The sequence below is a fragment of the Sardina pilchardus genome, chromosome 10 (assembly GCF_963854185.1).
Source record: "Sardina pilchardus chromosome 10, fSarPil1.1, whole genome shotgun sequence".
Lineage (NCBI taxonomy): Eukaryota > Metazoa > Chordata > Actinopteri > Clupeiformes > Clupeidae > Sardina > Sardina pilchardus.
In genome coordinates this window covers 23,338,035-23,353,159 of record NC_085003.1, presented here as the reverse complement: position 1 = coordinate 23,353,159, position 15,125 = coordinate 23,338,035, and the positions used below count along the sequence as shown (strand labels likewise).

Below are 15,125 nucleotides of genomic sequence, written 5' to 3'. Positions count from 1 at the left end.
TTCACCTTCCAGGCATACGAGCAGACAGAAGGCAGTGTGAGCACTGACAGAGTGGAGTCTTTGGGCGGTACATTCACAATATCAATCCAGTCGAAAAATGATCATGTGCCACAGCGCGTCATCGACAAGACCTTCAATGTGGTGCGGAACGGACAGAGGTTGTTGACCACAGACGACATCCTGTTTGGTGACGGCGATTCAGACTTCAACGATACTCAGCTGGTTTACGTACGCGTGGGAATTTTGTCAGGTAACATAGTCTCTGCTGCAGATCCCTCCCAGGCCCTGTACCGTTTCACTCAAGCTGACCTGAAGGATCACAAAGTCCTCTTTGTTCATCACGGAGCAGATCGCGAGAAGTTCCAACTTCAGATATCCGACGGTTTGCACAAGACGTCAGCCTTGCTTGAAATTCAAGCTGGAGATCCGTACCTTCAGGTGGTGAACAACAGCATCGCAGTCATGGATCACGGCAGTACAAAAACACTGAACACTACTTTGCTTAGCGCCGACACAAATGTGTACATCCAAGATGCAAGTGAAATCATATACGAGGTGACAGCACCACCAAGTGATGGGAGGATCATCGTCAGTGGAATTGAGGCCTCACAGTTCACACAAAAGGATCTGAAGAAGGGTGTGGTATCATATGAACACCATGACTACAGTCTAAAGTCAAAAGACTCTTTTAGCTTTACAGTTAGATGTAAAGAACTTTCCGAAGATGGAATATTCAGGATCAAAATATTCAAACAAGGCTACCTGTCTGAACCAAAAGTGATCAATAATAAGAAAATTGTCTCATATGAGGGAGAACATACAGTAATAGACCAAGACAATTTGAAGGTAACATTTCCTATTGCATTTTCATATACATATATTTTATATTAAAATAAGTTGTCAATGAAACAAATTCTAAAACATCGCTGAATGCTGAATGACTACAGTATACACTGTCTGGGTTGGGAGGGTTGGGAGGGTAGACCACTGGAGTTTTATGGGTGCCCCCCCCCCCCATCAAACCATAATTAACTCCACACATGAAAACAGCGATAATGTGTATTTCTGCGACGTGTGTCTTAAATTAATTTGTTACAGACTATCGTCTGCAAAATGTGAAAAACACTGTGTTTAGCCAAAGGACAGGATCTTTGAAACAAAGCCCTTCATCATCATATGTTCAAAGTTTGTTTGAGATGTCACTTCGTGCATCTCTCTGCCTACCATTGTATTTTATTCATCAAAGACTGTATAAACAAAGACACATTTTAACTGAGGGGATTAAGAACTGACACATATCTGAATGAAGCCCTGAGAGTCACTTTCATTGACAAGAAAAAATGACATCATCATTCAAATTCTTTTTTCAGATCAAAAAGACACTTCATAGCTTCACAATCCTTAGATGGATCACAGGGTAGTAAACACATTAGACCTGCTGTGCACCATAATTGTGCAATCCTGCTTTAAACATGATGCATATAGTTAATTTCAGGAATTTACTAGTGTGATACTCTACGATGACTTTCATCCAACTGACTTGTCACTCACATAATATATGCAGCTTTGTGGCTTTACTGCAGACATACCGAGAGCAATCAATGGTTGCCCACAATGTCAAAATAGATTATTTGGTCTAATGCTTTGAGAGAGCTGCTTACATGATCCCCTGCCCCCCATCCACACACACACACACACACACAAACATAAAATACTTGAAAATGTTGATGACTCGAGCTGGCAAAAAAAAAAACACGACAAAACAACAGCTATACTGGCCTTTGCTGGTTTTCTACCAGCTCTTGCTGGTCTTTGCTGGTGGAGTTGGTTGGGCCACCAGGTGGACATGCTGGCATAACTATCTGAGGAAGCTGGTAATGCTGGTGTGACTAGCCTGTCGTGTGGCATACATACAGTACAGCTGGTGCAAGATGGTCATGCTGGTCACCAGCCTGCCAAGCTGACATTGTTGGTGTAAGATGGTTATGCTGGTTTGCTAGAATGACCAACATATACTGACATGGCCAGATAAACCAGCAACACTAGCTAAAATTACCAGTTTGAGGAGGTACAACAAGCAAAACTAGCTAAATTACCATACTGTGAGCTGGGTAAACAAGCTGACAGTATGTTCTCTCACGACTTTTGCTGGTATAGCTGGTCAACCATCAAAGGGTGGTCAAACAAGCTGGATAACAAGCTGGTCAACCAGCAAACCACCTTAAGATGGTCAGGCTGTTTTTTCTAGCAGGGAGACATCTGCAGGGAGGTGCATGCACTGTACATTCAGAATGTTTATAGACATACTTTGGCAGGGACATCACTGAATACGTTGCTTTACTCCCTACAGGTAGAGCAACCTGACATCCTGCCGACTGAAATGGTGTTCACCATTAAAAAATACCCACAACTGGGACATGTAGTGAAGATGAACAATGACTCAGAGAGCACAGTAGCTCCAGTGCTGGATTACATCCAAGCCTTCACCCAGGAGGACATTAATAAGGGCCGCATCCTCTACGTGTCCACCCCAGTGCAGGGGCCTGATGTCTTCAGCGTTGACGTCAGCAATGGCTTCACCTCAGTGGAGGACTTGGAGGTGCACGTCAACATCGTCCCGCGGCTCATCCCAGTTCAAACCTTCAACTTCACTGTGAGGGAAGGCGGGGCTGTTGCACTGTCCCAGGAGCTGCTCAACATATCGCATGCCTTCTATAGGATGAACAATATTGACTTCATAGTGGAGGAATCTCCACAGCATGGAGACATTCGTTACCTGGAGGGGGATGATTTTGAGCTGTCATCTTTTACTTGGGATGAGGTAAGTCCAGTAGTTACTGATATCTCTTCCTCTGCTGTCTACGGTCACCCTCTTTTATCCATATTATAGCAGCTTTTAGAGTGGGCAGGACCACCTATGGTTGTCAATTCAGTTTGAAAGGACTTGACAGATAGTGTACGTTATAGACTAAAAATAAAACCTATTTCCATCTCCACCCTGGCTGTATAATTTAAGGACACAGAAGCAAAAAAATGTCATTCATATACATAATTACAAGTCCCTTGTAATACCAACCAGTCTTTTCCATCCCTTTTCCCTTTTCTGGGAAAAAACGTGGAAAAAGGTAACATCTGTAACAAACTCATCATAGAGTCATCTATACCCCCAGGTTCTGAGGGATATCTTCCGGGAAAATGTGCTCAGAACACAGAGCGCCTATATAGCACATGACCATCTTTACTACTGCTGTGGTTTCAGAAGTCAGTGAGGAGCCTGGAAAGAATGAAAAGGGTACAACGTGTGCACTGGTGGAAAAGCGTCATGGGGCCCTGTGTGCACTAGAGAGCCTAGCTAGTGGAGGTTGTTAGTCACTCCAGTGTGGACTTGATCGTTTAGTCCTGCCCTCCTCTCCTCTCCTCTCCTCTCCCCTCCTCTCCTCTCCTCTCCTCTCCTCTCCTCTTCTCTTCTCTCCTCCCTCGGCCTCACGGTGGAAAATCTGACAGTGTTCCTCGTCCGCCTGGAGCCAAAATAAACTGGCCCATATATTTCTATAATAACGCATGTGCACACAGCCTTCCCGCGCGATGCCAGACGCATTCTCTCAAAGGAATCACTGTGAGATTCATTTGAACTAATAGAACCCACATGCTGGAGACATGATTCAGCTAAATCTGATTAGTCAATGCAGAGGGGGGGGGGAAATCAGGGATAGTAACCAATTCAGATGTTACACGGAGACTCTGGACATATCATCATCTCTCAAGTTATGAATAAGACTTGCTCCGATGCACGGGAAGCGGGAAATTTCAGTGCTCTGTGTATTTCTACAGGTTATGCAACCAGACATAGGCTACAGTACAAGAGGACAAAGCACAGCAGTTCCCTAAATGACTTCCACATTGACGCATAAAGCTGCAGACTGTGGGCACGCACAGCACTGGAATGAGAGTGTAATTGTTCCCGAAATTAAAGACGGATGTAGCGCGCTCATTATCGGACATCTCTCTCTCTCTCTCTCTCACTCTGCTTTTTTTCCCACTCTCAACTCATGTGGGAGCGGGGTTCCCTTTCATGCAGCCAGACTGTTCTCGTGCAATGAGGGGCTGCAGTAAGCTGAAGTCAGGCTAATTATCCTCTACAGTAGAAGTGTGATGCAGGAAATGCACACTTTGTGCGTTCACACTACATTTAAGATGTTGCGGGACAAACATACTGTAGAACTGGGTGGTTTCTTGCTCACTTAGCATTTTCTGTTCATCAGGGAAAGATACCAGTAGTAGGACTGTATTTATTTATAGCCATCATACATTCATCCATAATCAACAGGGTGTTGGAGGTCAGGTATTCAATGAGGGTCAGATATTTCATGGAATCATATTTTGCCAACTTATAGATGCAGACCATAACAATTATGGCTATTAATGAAGTCTTAACAGCCTAAACTTGAAAGTGGTAACACTTTTTATTTGACTTACATATCTACATAGTTATAGTTGTTATGAATGATCTACAAACTGTTTAAATGTATTACTCATTTTGTAAAAAACAAAATGAAAAAAACAAGCTTTTCAAACTTGTTCTGCAGCTTAAAACCTTCTATTTCGTAGCCTAACATCTTCCATACTGTTAACAAGCTCACAAGCTGACAGCCACCTTACATTATGTTACCACCTTATGTTAGAATATTTATTTTTATTCCTGATCAGATTGTGAGCTGCTATTGTACAATCAGGGGTGTTATTATGCTTTTCTCTGAGTCGAGTTACACTCATCTGGAGCCAATTAATTCTGCACTGTGAGAGTGTTGGGGCCTGCTGACTGCTCTCCTCATCCATGCACATGACCTCGGGCAATATCACTCAAGCAAGAGGCACACTAAATTAAATGTGATAAATCACAGAGTAAGATAGAAGCGTCGTTTGTTCGTCCTCATGTCATTGCTGATGACCGCTGACATAACACCTTTCATCAATAAAACTTCACTTCATTCCCCCCCTGAAGATCATTGTGAATGTTCCTCTTTTTTTTAATTGCCCTCGGTATGATGTTGAATTCCCTTCGCTGGTGATTAGGGCATCATAAACAAAAGTGTGGCTCACTTAACCACTGATGAGGTCATAGAGCTTAAAGCACACAACGCGCATTGTGTCTCTGCGAGTGGAATGTATCAGCTACAGATCCTGTATCATATGTGACTGATAGCTGGACATGTGATGTCTTTGCAATAACGGTTCCACCTAACTTTGTTCAATTTGTTTTTGTCTTGTCAACTTAAGGTGAAGAGGCGGGTTGTTTACTACCTGCACGACAGCACAGAGACCACAGAAGACAGCTTTACCCTCACTGCCTCTGACTTTGAGAACACCAGAAGAAGCTTCCCCATCACTTTTGGTGTCACCGTTATCCCTGTCAATGATGAACCACCACGACTAGGGCGCAATACTGGAATAGAGGTAACGTCATTTCTTGGACCTTTTTCGTCTCTGAATTCCAAAAACAACCAAAGTGGACTCTAGAGTACAAATCTTGTTAGGAAAACATCAAATATGTACACCTAACTAGGAACTAAATGTATCATTCAGCTTTTTGGACTTTGTGGGTTTGGGTCTCCTTGGTAACACATATTTTTGGAAAACCATGACTGTGGCTGGAATTCTACTTCTAGGGCAGCCGCGAGAGCCAACCAATCCAAAGCTCAGCCTCATTCCCACAAAATGGAATTTAATGATACATCTTCCTCTTTCCTCATGCAACTCTGTCCTCTCTGTCTCTTTATCGTCCTTTCTCTCTTTGTCTGTCTTTCTCTCTCTATCTCTCTATCTGTCTGTCTTCTTTCTGTCTCTTTCTTTCTCTGTTTCTTCCTCTCTCTCTCTCCATCTCTGTCTGTCCTTCTTTTTATGACCCTCTCTTTCTTTCTCTCTCTGACTGTTTTTTCTGTCTTTCTCTTGTTCTCTCTGTCTTTTTGTCCCTATCTTTCTTTCTCTTTCTCTCTGATTCCCTCTCTCTCTCTCTCTCTCTCTTGGACCCTACACTGCTCTATGTCTGATTTAAGGCAGGAAGTGTGAGCATGCGGACCTACAGCAGATGATCACAGTTGATGAATAACACAGCCGTGACAGAAACTGATCACCACAGATCCTGCCTAGCTAGCCACGTCCACAGCTGCTGTCTATTAAAACTCGGAGCCTGTAGCAAAGACTCATTAGGGCTTAGCATATGCCCCTGCTCCCTGCGCCCTCTAGTTCTGCTAAAATCGTAAAGTGTACCCTGTGGAGACTATTTTTAACATCATGCATGATGTTTCGACACATTTGCCGAGATGCCCTCGAGTGAGATATTACTGACTGTTCAGGACCAAATAGAATTTGCCACACAGCTTGTGATCAATTTTGTTTGTATAGCACATTGATTACAACATGAATTATCAATTTCCTGCACAATTTACAGAGTGATTGTGTTGCGAGTCTTTGCCTCAGCATGGGCTTGAGTGAAACTGTAGCAATGGACCGATGTTGCCACCTAGTGGACATTCTCTGACTCACTCACCCACTCGCTCTCGCCATATGACGTATTTGGTGTGGCTGTCTGAATCAGTGAAGCCACAGGAGAGTGGTAGAGATATGGCAGCATTTACCACCGTCACAAGAGAACAACGAGCCGGACATTTACACGCACTGCTTCAGTGAGAGGAGAAACTGTGCTCCCAACATATAAAAACAATAAGGACTTGCTGCTCAGGCTCCTGGGTGGCTTTGCAGGTTGCATATTCTAGCACTCGACATGCCGGGAGGAGACAGAATAATAGGCCTGGCTTATCTGGGACGCCACTCTGCTCTCTGAATTTCCCCGGCAGTCCTTTTTTTTCCCCCCGTCTGGAGAGTCTTGATGGAGACAGCACAGAGAACAGCGCTGAACAAATCAATAAATGCCTTTCACAGCGAGTCTGACTTTTCCCAACTGATTCTGCCCATCTTAGAGTGTCTTTCAAGACATCTGGCCCATTTCTTTCAATTAATGTTCCTTTCAGCCACATGGCCATTAGAAGTCTATTAAACCTCTGCCCTGAGAGGTTAATCCCCATATGCACCAAGCTTGGTCTTCAGATAACAAGTCAAGCCACTTTGCCAGACAAAAGAAAAAACAAAACAGTTTCTCTCCAACAACAAAATGCTTTTGTGTTTTCATAACTGTTGTTGTTGTGTGCTGTTTTGTGCCGCTGTTCTTTCTCAGGTTTTTGTTGGCGAAGAGGCTGTTATCACCAACGCAGAGCTTAATACCCAGGACATGGACACGCCAAAAGATGAATTGATTTATTCCGTTGAAGCACTCACTAATGGGATGGTGGCTCTGAAAATAACTCCTGATGAAAGCATTGACAACTTCACTCAGGCACAAATCGACAACGGCGAGATCATTTTCATTCATGAAGGTATAACATAAGCTATACACCTCAGCAGACTAAGTCTGAAATCCTTTGAGAGATACTCCTTAGAGCTCTATGCCAGAGTGTAGGTATATGTTATCATCATTTACTGCAATAAGCCCACAGCACCAAGCTTGCCATTGCATGATAGGTTACTCCACAGCATCCTGTGCTATTTGTTTCAAGCCTCCTGTAAGCCTGTATGCTGACGTTATGAGCTGCCACGCCTGGCTTTCAGTGATAAAGGACCATGCCGTGTGGATCTTGGTGCATTTCTCTAATTGACAGCACTCTCGCTCTCTTTTTTTTCTCTCTTTTTCTTCTCTCGCTTTCTCCCTCTCTATCTCTCTCACTTCTCAGGCTCTGAGTCCGGAAGTTTCAAGTTTACCGTGACGGATGGAGAACACACATCGCCACTTTATCACTTTGAGGTCACTGCCAGGCAACCCACCATTACCGTGGAAACAGGAGAGGAACTCCTGGTGTTCCCAGGTGTGTTGCTCGTGGGGAGCATTTACACCATCATGTGACAGACTGTGGCGTTCATGCAACCCAAAATTACCTGATGGCAAATAATGGCCACTGCTGAGAGTCAGAACGAGACACCTTTAACTGTAACTATTCTGATTCACATTTCGCCCAATACTGGTTATTAAAGGGGGAAAAAACACATTCTCTTTTTTACTCTCACAGGGACAAAACAGGCAATCAGCAGTGGCATGTTGAAGGCTGTCACTGATGAGAATGGAGATGAGATCAGGTACTCACTGCAGAAATCACCTCGGCGAGGACGACTCATCAGGCAAATCCAGGGAAACCAGTTCGAAGAGATAACAACCTTCTCGCAAGCAGAGGTGAGGGCTCTGAGGCACAATGTAGAGAGAGAGAAAAATAATGGTGTTAACATTTCAGTTAACTTTGAGCATGTTAAACCGGAAGCAATGCCATTCAGCTGTGAATCACAATTACTAATATAAGGGTGTATATTAGATAACTAGGGTATCTATAACTATATCCAATAACTTGGATGTCCTTTCAGATGAGATTGCACATTAAATAAGTAATGCACCAGCTGTTATTAGATGGTTACATGAGCAGCGATGATATCTTTGAACATCAGAATCAAAATCAGCTTTATTGGCCAGGTTTGCGTTAACAAACAAGGAATTTGACTTTAAGCTATGTATACGAATAAAGTAATAAATACAGTATGTACATTTACAAATAAATAGATGCTATGGGTGGCCTTATTGTCCCTGTCAAGGTTGTGGACATCCCAACAGGCACAGGCAAGACGCAGGATGCAATAAACAATTGAAGAGAGGGAGGGAATAGTGCAGTATCAGTATAGACTGAGGTTTAAAATTATATAAATATAGTGCAATGTTAGTGCATTTTGTATTTTAAGCCACCAAAGACAGTGAGGAGGTGTGTTAACCTGATATTGGTTTTCTGCTGTCCATTAGGCACCCTAGAGGCCTCTGAACAACCCTATCCAATGGCACAGTACCCACAGCACGTGCATATTTAATACACTGTGCCCAGTAAATTCAGGACAAAGGAATCATTTGTCCTAATAGAGAGGTTTCCAGAAAGCTCATCAGAGAAATACAGATATCTCTCATAAGTGTTTAGTGATTAAGTCTTGTTAGCAGTCTTGTCCAACACTGAGCATCTTCCATTTCAGCAAACAGCTTCGCACATTAGCACCCCTGAGTTACACAGTTTACAGCAGTGTGGTCTGGAAATGAAGTAGCTGGATGTCAGTGGCCGTATAAATGACTCCTTCCCCATCTCAGCCCAGCACTGTGTACTGAGTTCAGCTCGAGTAATTGCAAGTCAGAGCGCCCCTGCTGTAAACAAGCAGCCCTCAGCTCAACTTGTTTACCATCCGAATCCTGACATAATTACCTGGCGATTGTCGTCATCCTCCGATATGCCTGGAAATATTTCAGCCCAAAGAAGAATGTACCATCAATTCTGTTTATCAGACTGATGGATCAAAATGTGCTCTTTTCAGCTAATAGCTGACACAGAATGATCCCTTGTTTGGAACGTGTTGACACCTGCCATATGGGTGTCCTTTGCAAATTGTTTTGATATAAATAGGAGTGCATCCCAAATGATGTGGACACAGCTGCAGGGCTAATGAAAGTGTTTGTTTCCCCCCCGCTGCTCAGCTGGAAGCTGGAAACATCTACTATGAACACCAGATGCCCGAGGAACCCTTCTGGGTCGTACGTGACTCGCTGCAGCTGCAGTCGTCATCGCCCTCGCTCCCGGCCGTCCTCCTACCAATCACTGTGTCTTTCTCTGCCGCTGATCACAATGTTTCATCTCAGCTCTGGAAGAATAAAGGTATGACATGATATGCAATTCTGTGCATCTCTGACACAAACTCATTGACAAATGATTAATACATTAAACTCTTGAGGCCTAAATCTCAGTTATGAAGCACAACACCACCAGTAAAGAGGACTGTTGTTAGCCATTTCATATGTAGCTATTTGATGATGCATGAAGTGTTGTCACTGATGTGCAGGAAGATATTTGAGGTGATGTTTGTGTCTATTGTGTTTCCAGGTTTAGATGTAGTCCAAGGCCAGAGTAAGGTCATAGACAGATCACGACTGGACGCCTCCAATCTGCTGGCCAGCCTTGCCGAGGCCGAGCGCAGCACCCAGGATGTGTTGTTCAAAGTGAAGGAGTTCCCCACTCATGGCCGGCTCACACTGGCCGGTGTGGACATCACACAAGACGCCCCGTACTTTCACCAGGAGGACGTGGACACTGATGCTCTAGAGTATCAGCACGATGACTCTGGCGCCCCCTCTGACAGTTTCTCCTTCCGTGCCTGGCTCAACCCCCATGGAAGAGGTCCCTCCAGCCCACCGCAGTCCGCCCTGGTGATGGAGGAGATCTTCCGCCTGAACGTCCGACCGCGCGACTCCAGCGCCCCAGAGCTCGTCAGCCTGGACTTGCTGTTGGAGGTTCTACAGGGTTCCACTGAGGTCCTCTCCAAACAGTACCTCAACACCATCGATGAGGACAGCACCCCTGATGAGGTGCGATTCAAGGTCCTCAAAAGCCCCACTAACGGCCAACTCGTCAACACGGACACCAACCAGCAAATCAAGGAGTTCACCCAGGAGGACATTAATGCTGAACGAGTGGCATTTGTAAGTGACGGGAGCCTCTCACAAGGTTTCATGGAGTTCACTGTCTCAGATGGAAAGCATCACACCACACCATACACGCTCCATGTTGGCATTCTGGCCCACACGCTGATGCTGACAAAGCCCCAGGAGATCTTTGTGTTGCAGGGAGATGATCAGACCCCCATCACTGAATCCATGCTGAGGGCCAGTACAGGAGGGCCCATTGAGGAAGAAGTCCTCTACAAAATCGCCAGCACACCTAAGTACGCTGCACTGATGGTGGATAGGCAAACAACCCACGCCTTCACCCAAAAGCAAATCAACGAGGGTCGGGTGAGCGTACGGTTTGTGACGTCTACGTCACCACGGGACAGCATTCCCTTCCTGGCGCGGAGCAGAGCTGCCAACGTCTCTTCTGTCCTGAACATCACAGTGAAGCCACTGGCGAAGATAGCAAAGGATCCTCTGCTTCCCAGAGGCGCTACTGTGCTGGTTGACGGGCAGCTGCTGGATGCCACACCACTCGCCAACAAGGCAAAGACCCTCCCAACATTCACGGTCATCCAGAAGCCAAAGTCAGCACGGTTTGTTAGAATGAAAGGACAGGGGGAGGGCGAGCCTGTGAACACATTCACACAAAAGGATTTGGACGACGGACTCGTTGCCCTGGAGATCTTGAACAACACCGGTAAACAGGCAGATGCTGATGCGAAGGATGAGGCCCGCTTGCTGCTCAAAGCTCATGGGGTCCCGCCTGCTGAGTGTGTCCTACCGTTCACCACTGCCCCCTACAGTCCCACAGGTGTATATGGAGCAAGAGTTATAAAAACCCCAACATTACCAGACAAGAAGGGTGCACCCCCAAGACGGCCTTATGGGCCAGGCCAAACTACAGCCTCTCCAAATTCAGGGTCACGCAAGACCCCAGTGGTGTCCCGGCGGGGCAACCTGTGGTCAATCCTCGTACCCATATTGATCATCCTCCTGCTTTTGATTCTAGCCGCTGTTCTGGCGTTCTATCTGGTGCGCCGGAACAAAACGGGGAAGCACAACGTCCAGACGGTTGCCACCAAGCCCAAAAACGGCGATGTCAGTCAGGAGACGTTTAGGAAAACAGATCCAGCCAATAACATTCCCATGTCCAGCATAGATGGAAAGGAGGCCGATCCTGAATTGCTGCAGCACTGCCGGACAACAAACCCTGCCCTGAAAAAAAATCAGTACTGGGTATGAGAGTTCACCATGAATAAACAAACTGTGTTGCTCAGAACACTCACTGTTGAGCCTGGCATAGGGCTTGTTGAATCTCCTCCACCAGCCATTTTAAATGACATTTGCTAAAGCAGTATGCCAGATGATAGATCATATTTGCTCTTTATCTGAAAACAAAAAGGAAAAATCTGCAGCTGTCTATTCTCAGGTTGTTGGCAAGCTGCAGAATTCCACCGACTTAAAAGAAAGGCCGCCAAGTAAAGCTACATGCGAGTTTTGTTTGATTTTACTCTATTTATTGTAGGACATGTCGGACATAAACACATGTTGTGTTTGAAACTCTCTTTAGGTTTGTTCCTACAATGAACTATCCAAATGTGCTCTTATAGTATTATCTTGTTTCAAAGCTCTACAAGCATACTGTAGTATTAGTTCTAAATTGCTGAAGTATATATGTGTACAGAAATCAAATTCACATTTCATATTTGAATTAACTCCTATATATGAAATGGGCACGGTGCCATTTTAGTGCTTTTTTGTTTTATTTTTCTACAAATGTACAATATTTTCTTTGTCTACCGATATGACTTTTGTATCCTTAGGCTATGGGTGGTAGTATTGCCAACACAACTGAAATTCTCGCTTACATTCACTGGACTGACTGATGGCACTGAAGAAATATCTGCAGCGTATGCGATTGCAAACCACAGACAGGAAGTCCCTCTCCAGTGGAGGCTGGTAATCCATCCCAAAGGGCTGGCAGGAAGTTGTGAGGTCAATTTGAACTGGGCCCGATTTTCCAGAGTTGTAAAGTAGTCGCAATGAAGTATTACTCGTTACTGTTTGCTTTGGGGAGAACATTTTCCATGATAGACCAGCTGCTGTATAATACCCATATCTCTCCCAATTTTAAATATAATGTTTCCTCTTTCTGATACTTTCTTTTAGAAGTCTAGATTAATGAATAACTGAATATTTATGTTAGTGCTTAGCTTTAACAAATAGCCCAGTCTTTAGTGTTAACATCTAAAAGTGCCCTTTAATCTGTCATCTTTGCTATAACCTGTGGAGATATTTAAAAAACAAGCTTTGTTTCACCTAACTGAAGACTTTATGTGTGCACTCCTCATATGTCCTGAAACTCTGATACTGATAGCCATGTGGGGGTAACAGATTGTGTGTGCCAAAAATATAATCTCATGAATATATACTGTATATGTAAGCTACTGTATATACATATACCATACAGTTTCCTGAGTTGTTGTAACAGGTTTATCAGTCAGAATGCCATTTCACACTCCATGTGGATGCCATTAGTCAATATAGTTCAATCATTTAAAATGAAATAGCAGCAGTAGCCTTGCACAGTAATAAAATGTCAGGGTGGGTCACCGGCCTAAAATAAAATACCAGAGTCAGAGAGAAGATAGATGCTTTGCACATGTTGCATAAGCAGCATCTGTTTCGTGTCACTTTCAAAAAAAAAGTTTTGTTTCTACCTTTTGAAATGTGCGGAATAACTTTGAATGGGAGACATCTGACCGAAAACAGCAAAATGACTTTCTTACTTTGTCCTCTCTTTATAATGAAACTGTTTAATTCATAAGTAAAAAAAAGAAAAGACATTTTAATGTATTTGATATCTTCACATTCCTTTGTTATGCTTTATTCTGAAATGTAATATGTTCTAGGCTATGAGTATACAGTGTACAAAACATGATGAAATGTAAAAGTTAAATGAATAACATGTCCTGTGTTTCAAGGAAATCTTCCCTGTCATATTAAGTTTGCATAGTTGGCTTGTGCTACTCACTGTATTGTTCTTATCACAATAATGTTGGTATTAATATGTCCTTTCGTTGTAAATCAGATGGATCTAAAGATGTCAGAATCCTCATCTTATTATACTGTAAGACACATAAACATTCCATTATCGTCAGATGCATTTGCCATTGAGATTTTTTCCATATAACTGAGTATTTATATATTTTTGATTATTTTGGATCAAACCAGACTGAGATATCTCAGGAAATGTGTGTGTGTTTTATCTGCAGTGCATGATAATTCAAATACATTATTCAAAGGCTAAGAGATAGCTCAGGAAATCAACAGTTTGTGTCTTTTATGTGTACCAATGAGAGTTGGATTCTTTATGATTTAAAAGAAATAGTTATTGATTTCTTGCAGTTGTCAATATTTTTTTTCTTAACTGCATCCTTATGTGTGCTACAAAAGCCCCTTTAAATGATCTGTATCTTAAAGCATACTCCTAATATTTAATTTCTACTTTTCAACTTCTTGATCACGTAGGGGACATTGCCAATGACTTTCATCAACAGTTATTTATTTTTCTATACCTTCTATGGCAGTGAGGAAAATGTGATCTATGTTGAAATTGTAACCCACAAAAGCTGCCTTGAAAATGTTTGTTACCCAAGCCTGGAAAATAGACAATAAAGTCCAAATACTAAATTAAGAAATACAACGTTTTAATTCTGTTCATGTTTTTTGTGTATTCTCATGTACGGCACATTATGAAGTTATTAAGTCATTAGTATGTACATTACACTAAGATATTAATATGTTTTTAGCACTTTAGGGTTCCTTTAATTGTAACCTGCTTGTGATGGGAAGCAAGCCCTTAGGTATCCCTGAGGCGGTCATAGTGAAGTGGTTAAGGAGCTGGAATAACGTGCAGTAGCCTGAAAGTTGTGGGTTCATTTCCCAACTTCCACCGTTGTGCCCTTGAGCACTTAATCCCAAATTGTACAGGAACAATGTAATCCCTTGTAATACAGTTGATGTAAGACACTTAGAACAACAGTGCCTGCTAAATGAATAACTGTAACGTAATGAATCATTTGAAATATCACTGTTCCAGGGGACCATTGACTAATTAATAGTTGTTTAAAACTTGTAACATTACCTATCCCTATAAAGACTTACATTTAGACAGTAGGGAAATAGTGCAGACAGTCTCTAGTGCTTGGCGAGGAGTCTTGCATTGTATGATTTCTACCAGCAGGTGGCGCATTGCGACAAATAATTGGCTTTATAGACAAGAACCAACTATTGGTCTGCATTTAACAAGCCCCTCAACTGCAGTCATACTTTCCAACCAGCAGCCTTTTCTTTCATTGCACCTTTCAGTCTTTTTTAAACCTTGTCGTCATTCTTACCTCAGTTCTCAACATATGTTCATGGCTTACGCCCTGGTCTTGGTGTTTTACAACTCGAGGCACCTCGTCCTCCCCGACTTACGACCATTGTAAATGCATTTGAAATCTATTTTTACTTAAAACAATTCTTGACTTTTTTTTTCAGTCACTGT

The 15,125-nt window shown here is 43.2% G+C and overlaps 1 protein-coding gene across 1 annotated transcript; it reads left to right on the top strand.

The window, feature by feature from the left end:
• The first annotated feature begins 7,999 nt into the window (after positions 1-7,999).
• On the top strand, positions 8,000-14,264 carry cspg4 (chondroitin sulfate proteoglycan 4). The gene is made up of 4 exons (XM_062546490.1): positions 8,000-8,015; positions 8,118-8,278; positions 9,605-9,782; positions 10,008-14,264. Exons 1-4 carry the CDS (start codon positions 8,000-8,002, stop codon positions 11,813-11,815), a joined length of 2,163 nt encoding a protein of 720 aa, XP_062402474.1. The 3' UTR covers positions 11,816-14,264.
• The last annotated feature ends 861 nt before the right edge of the window (positions 14,265-15,125 follow it).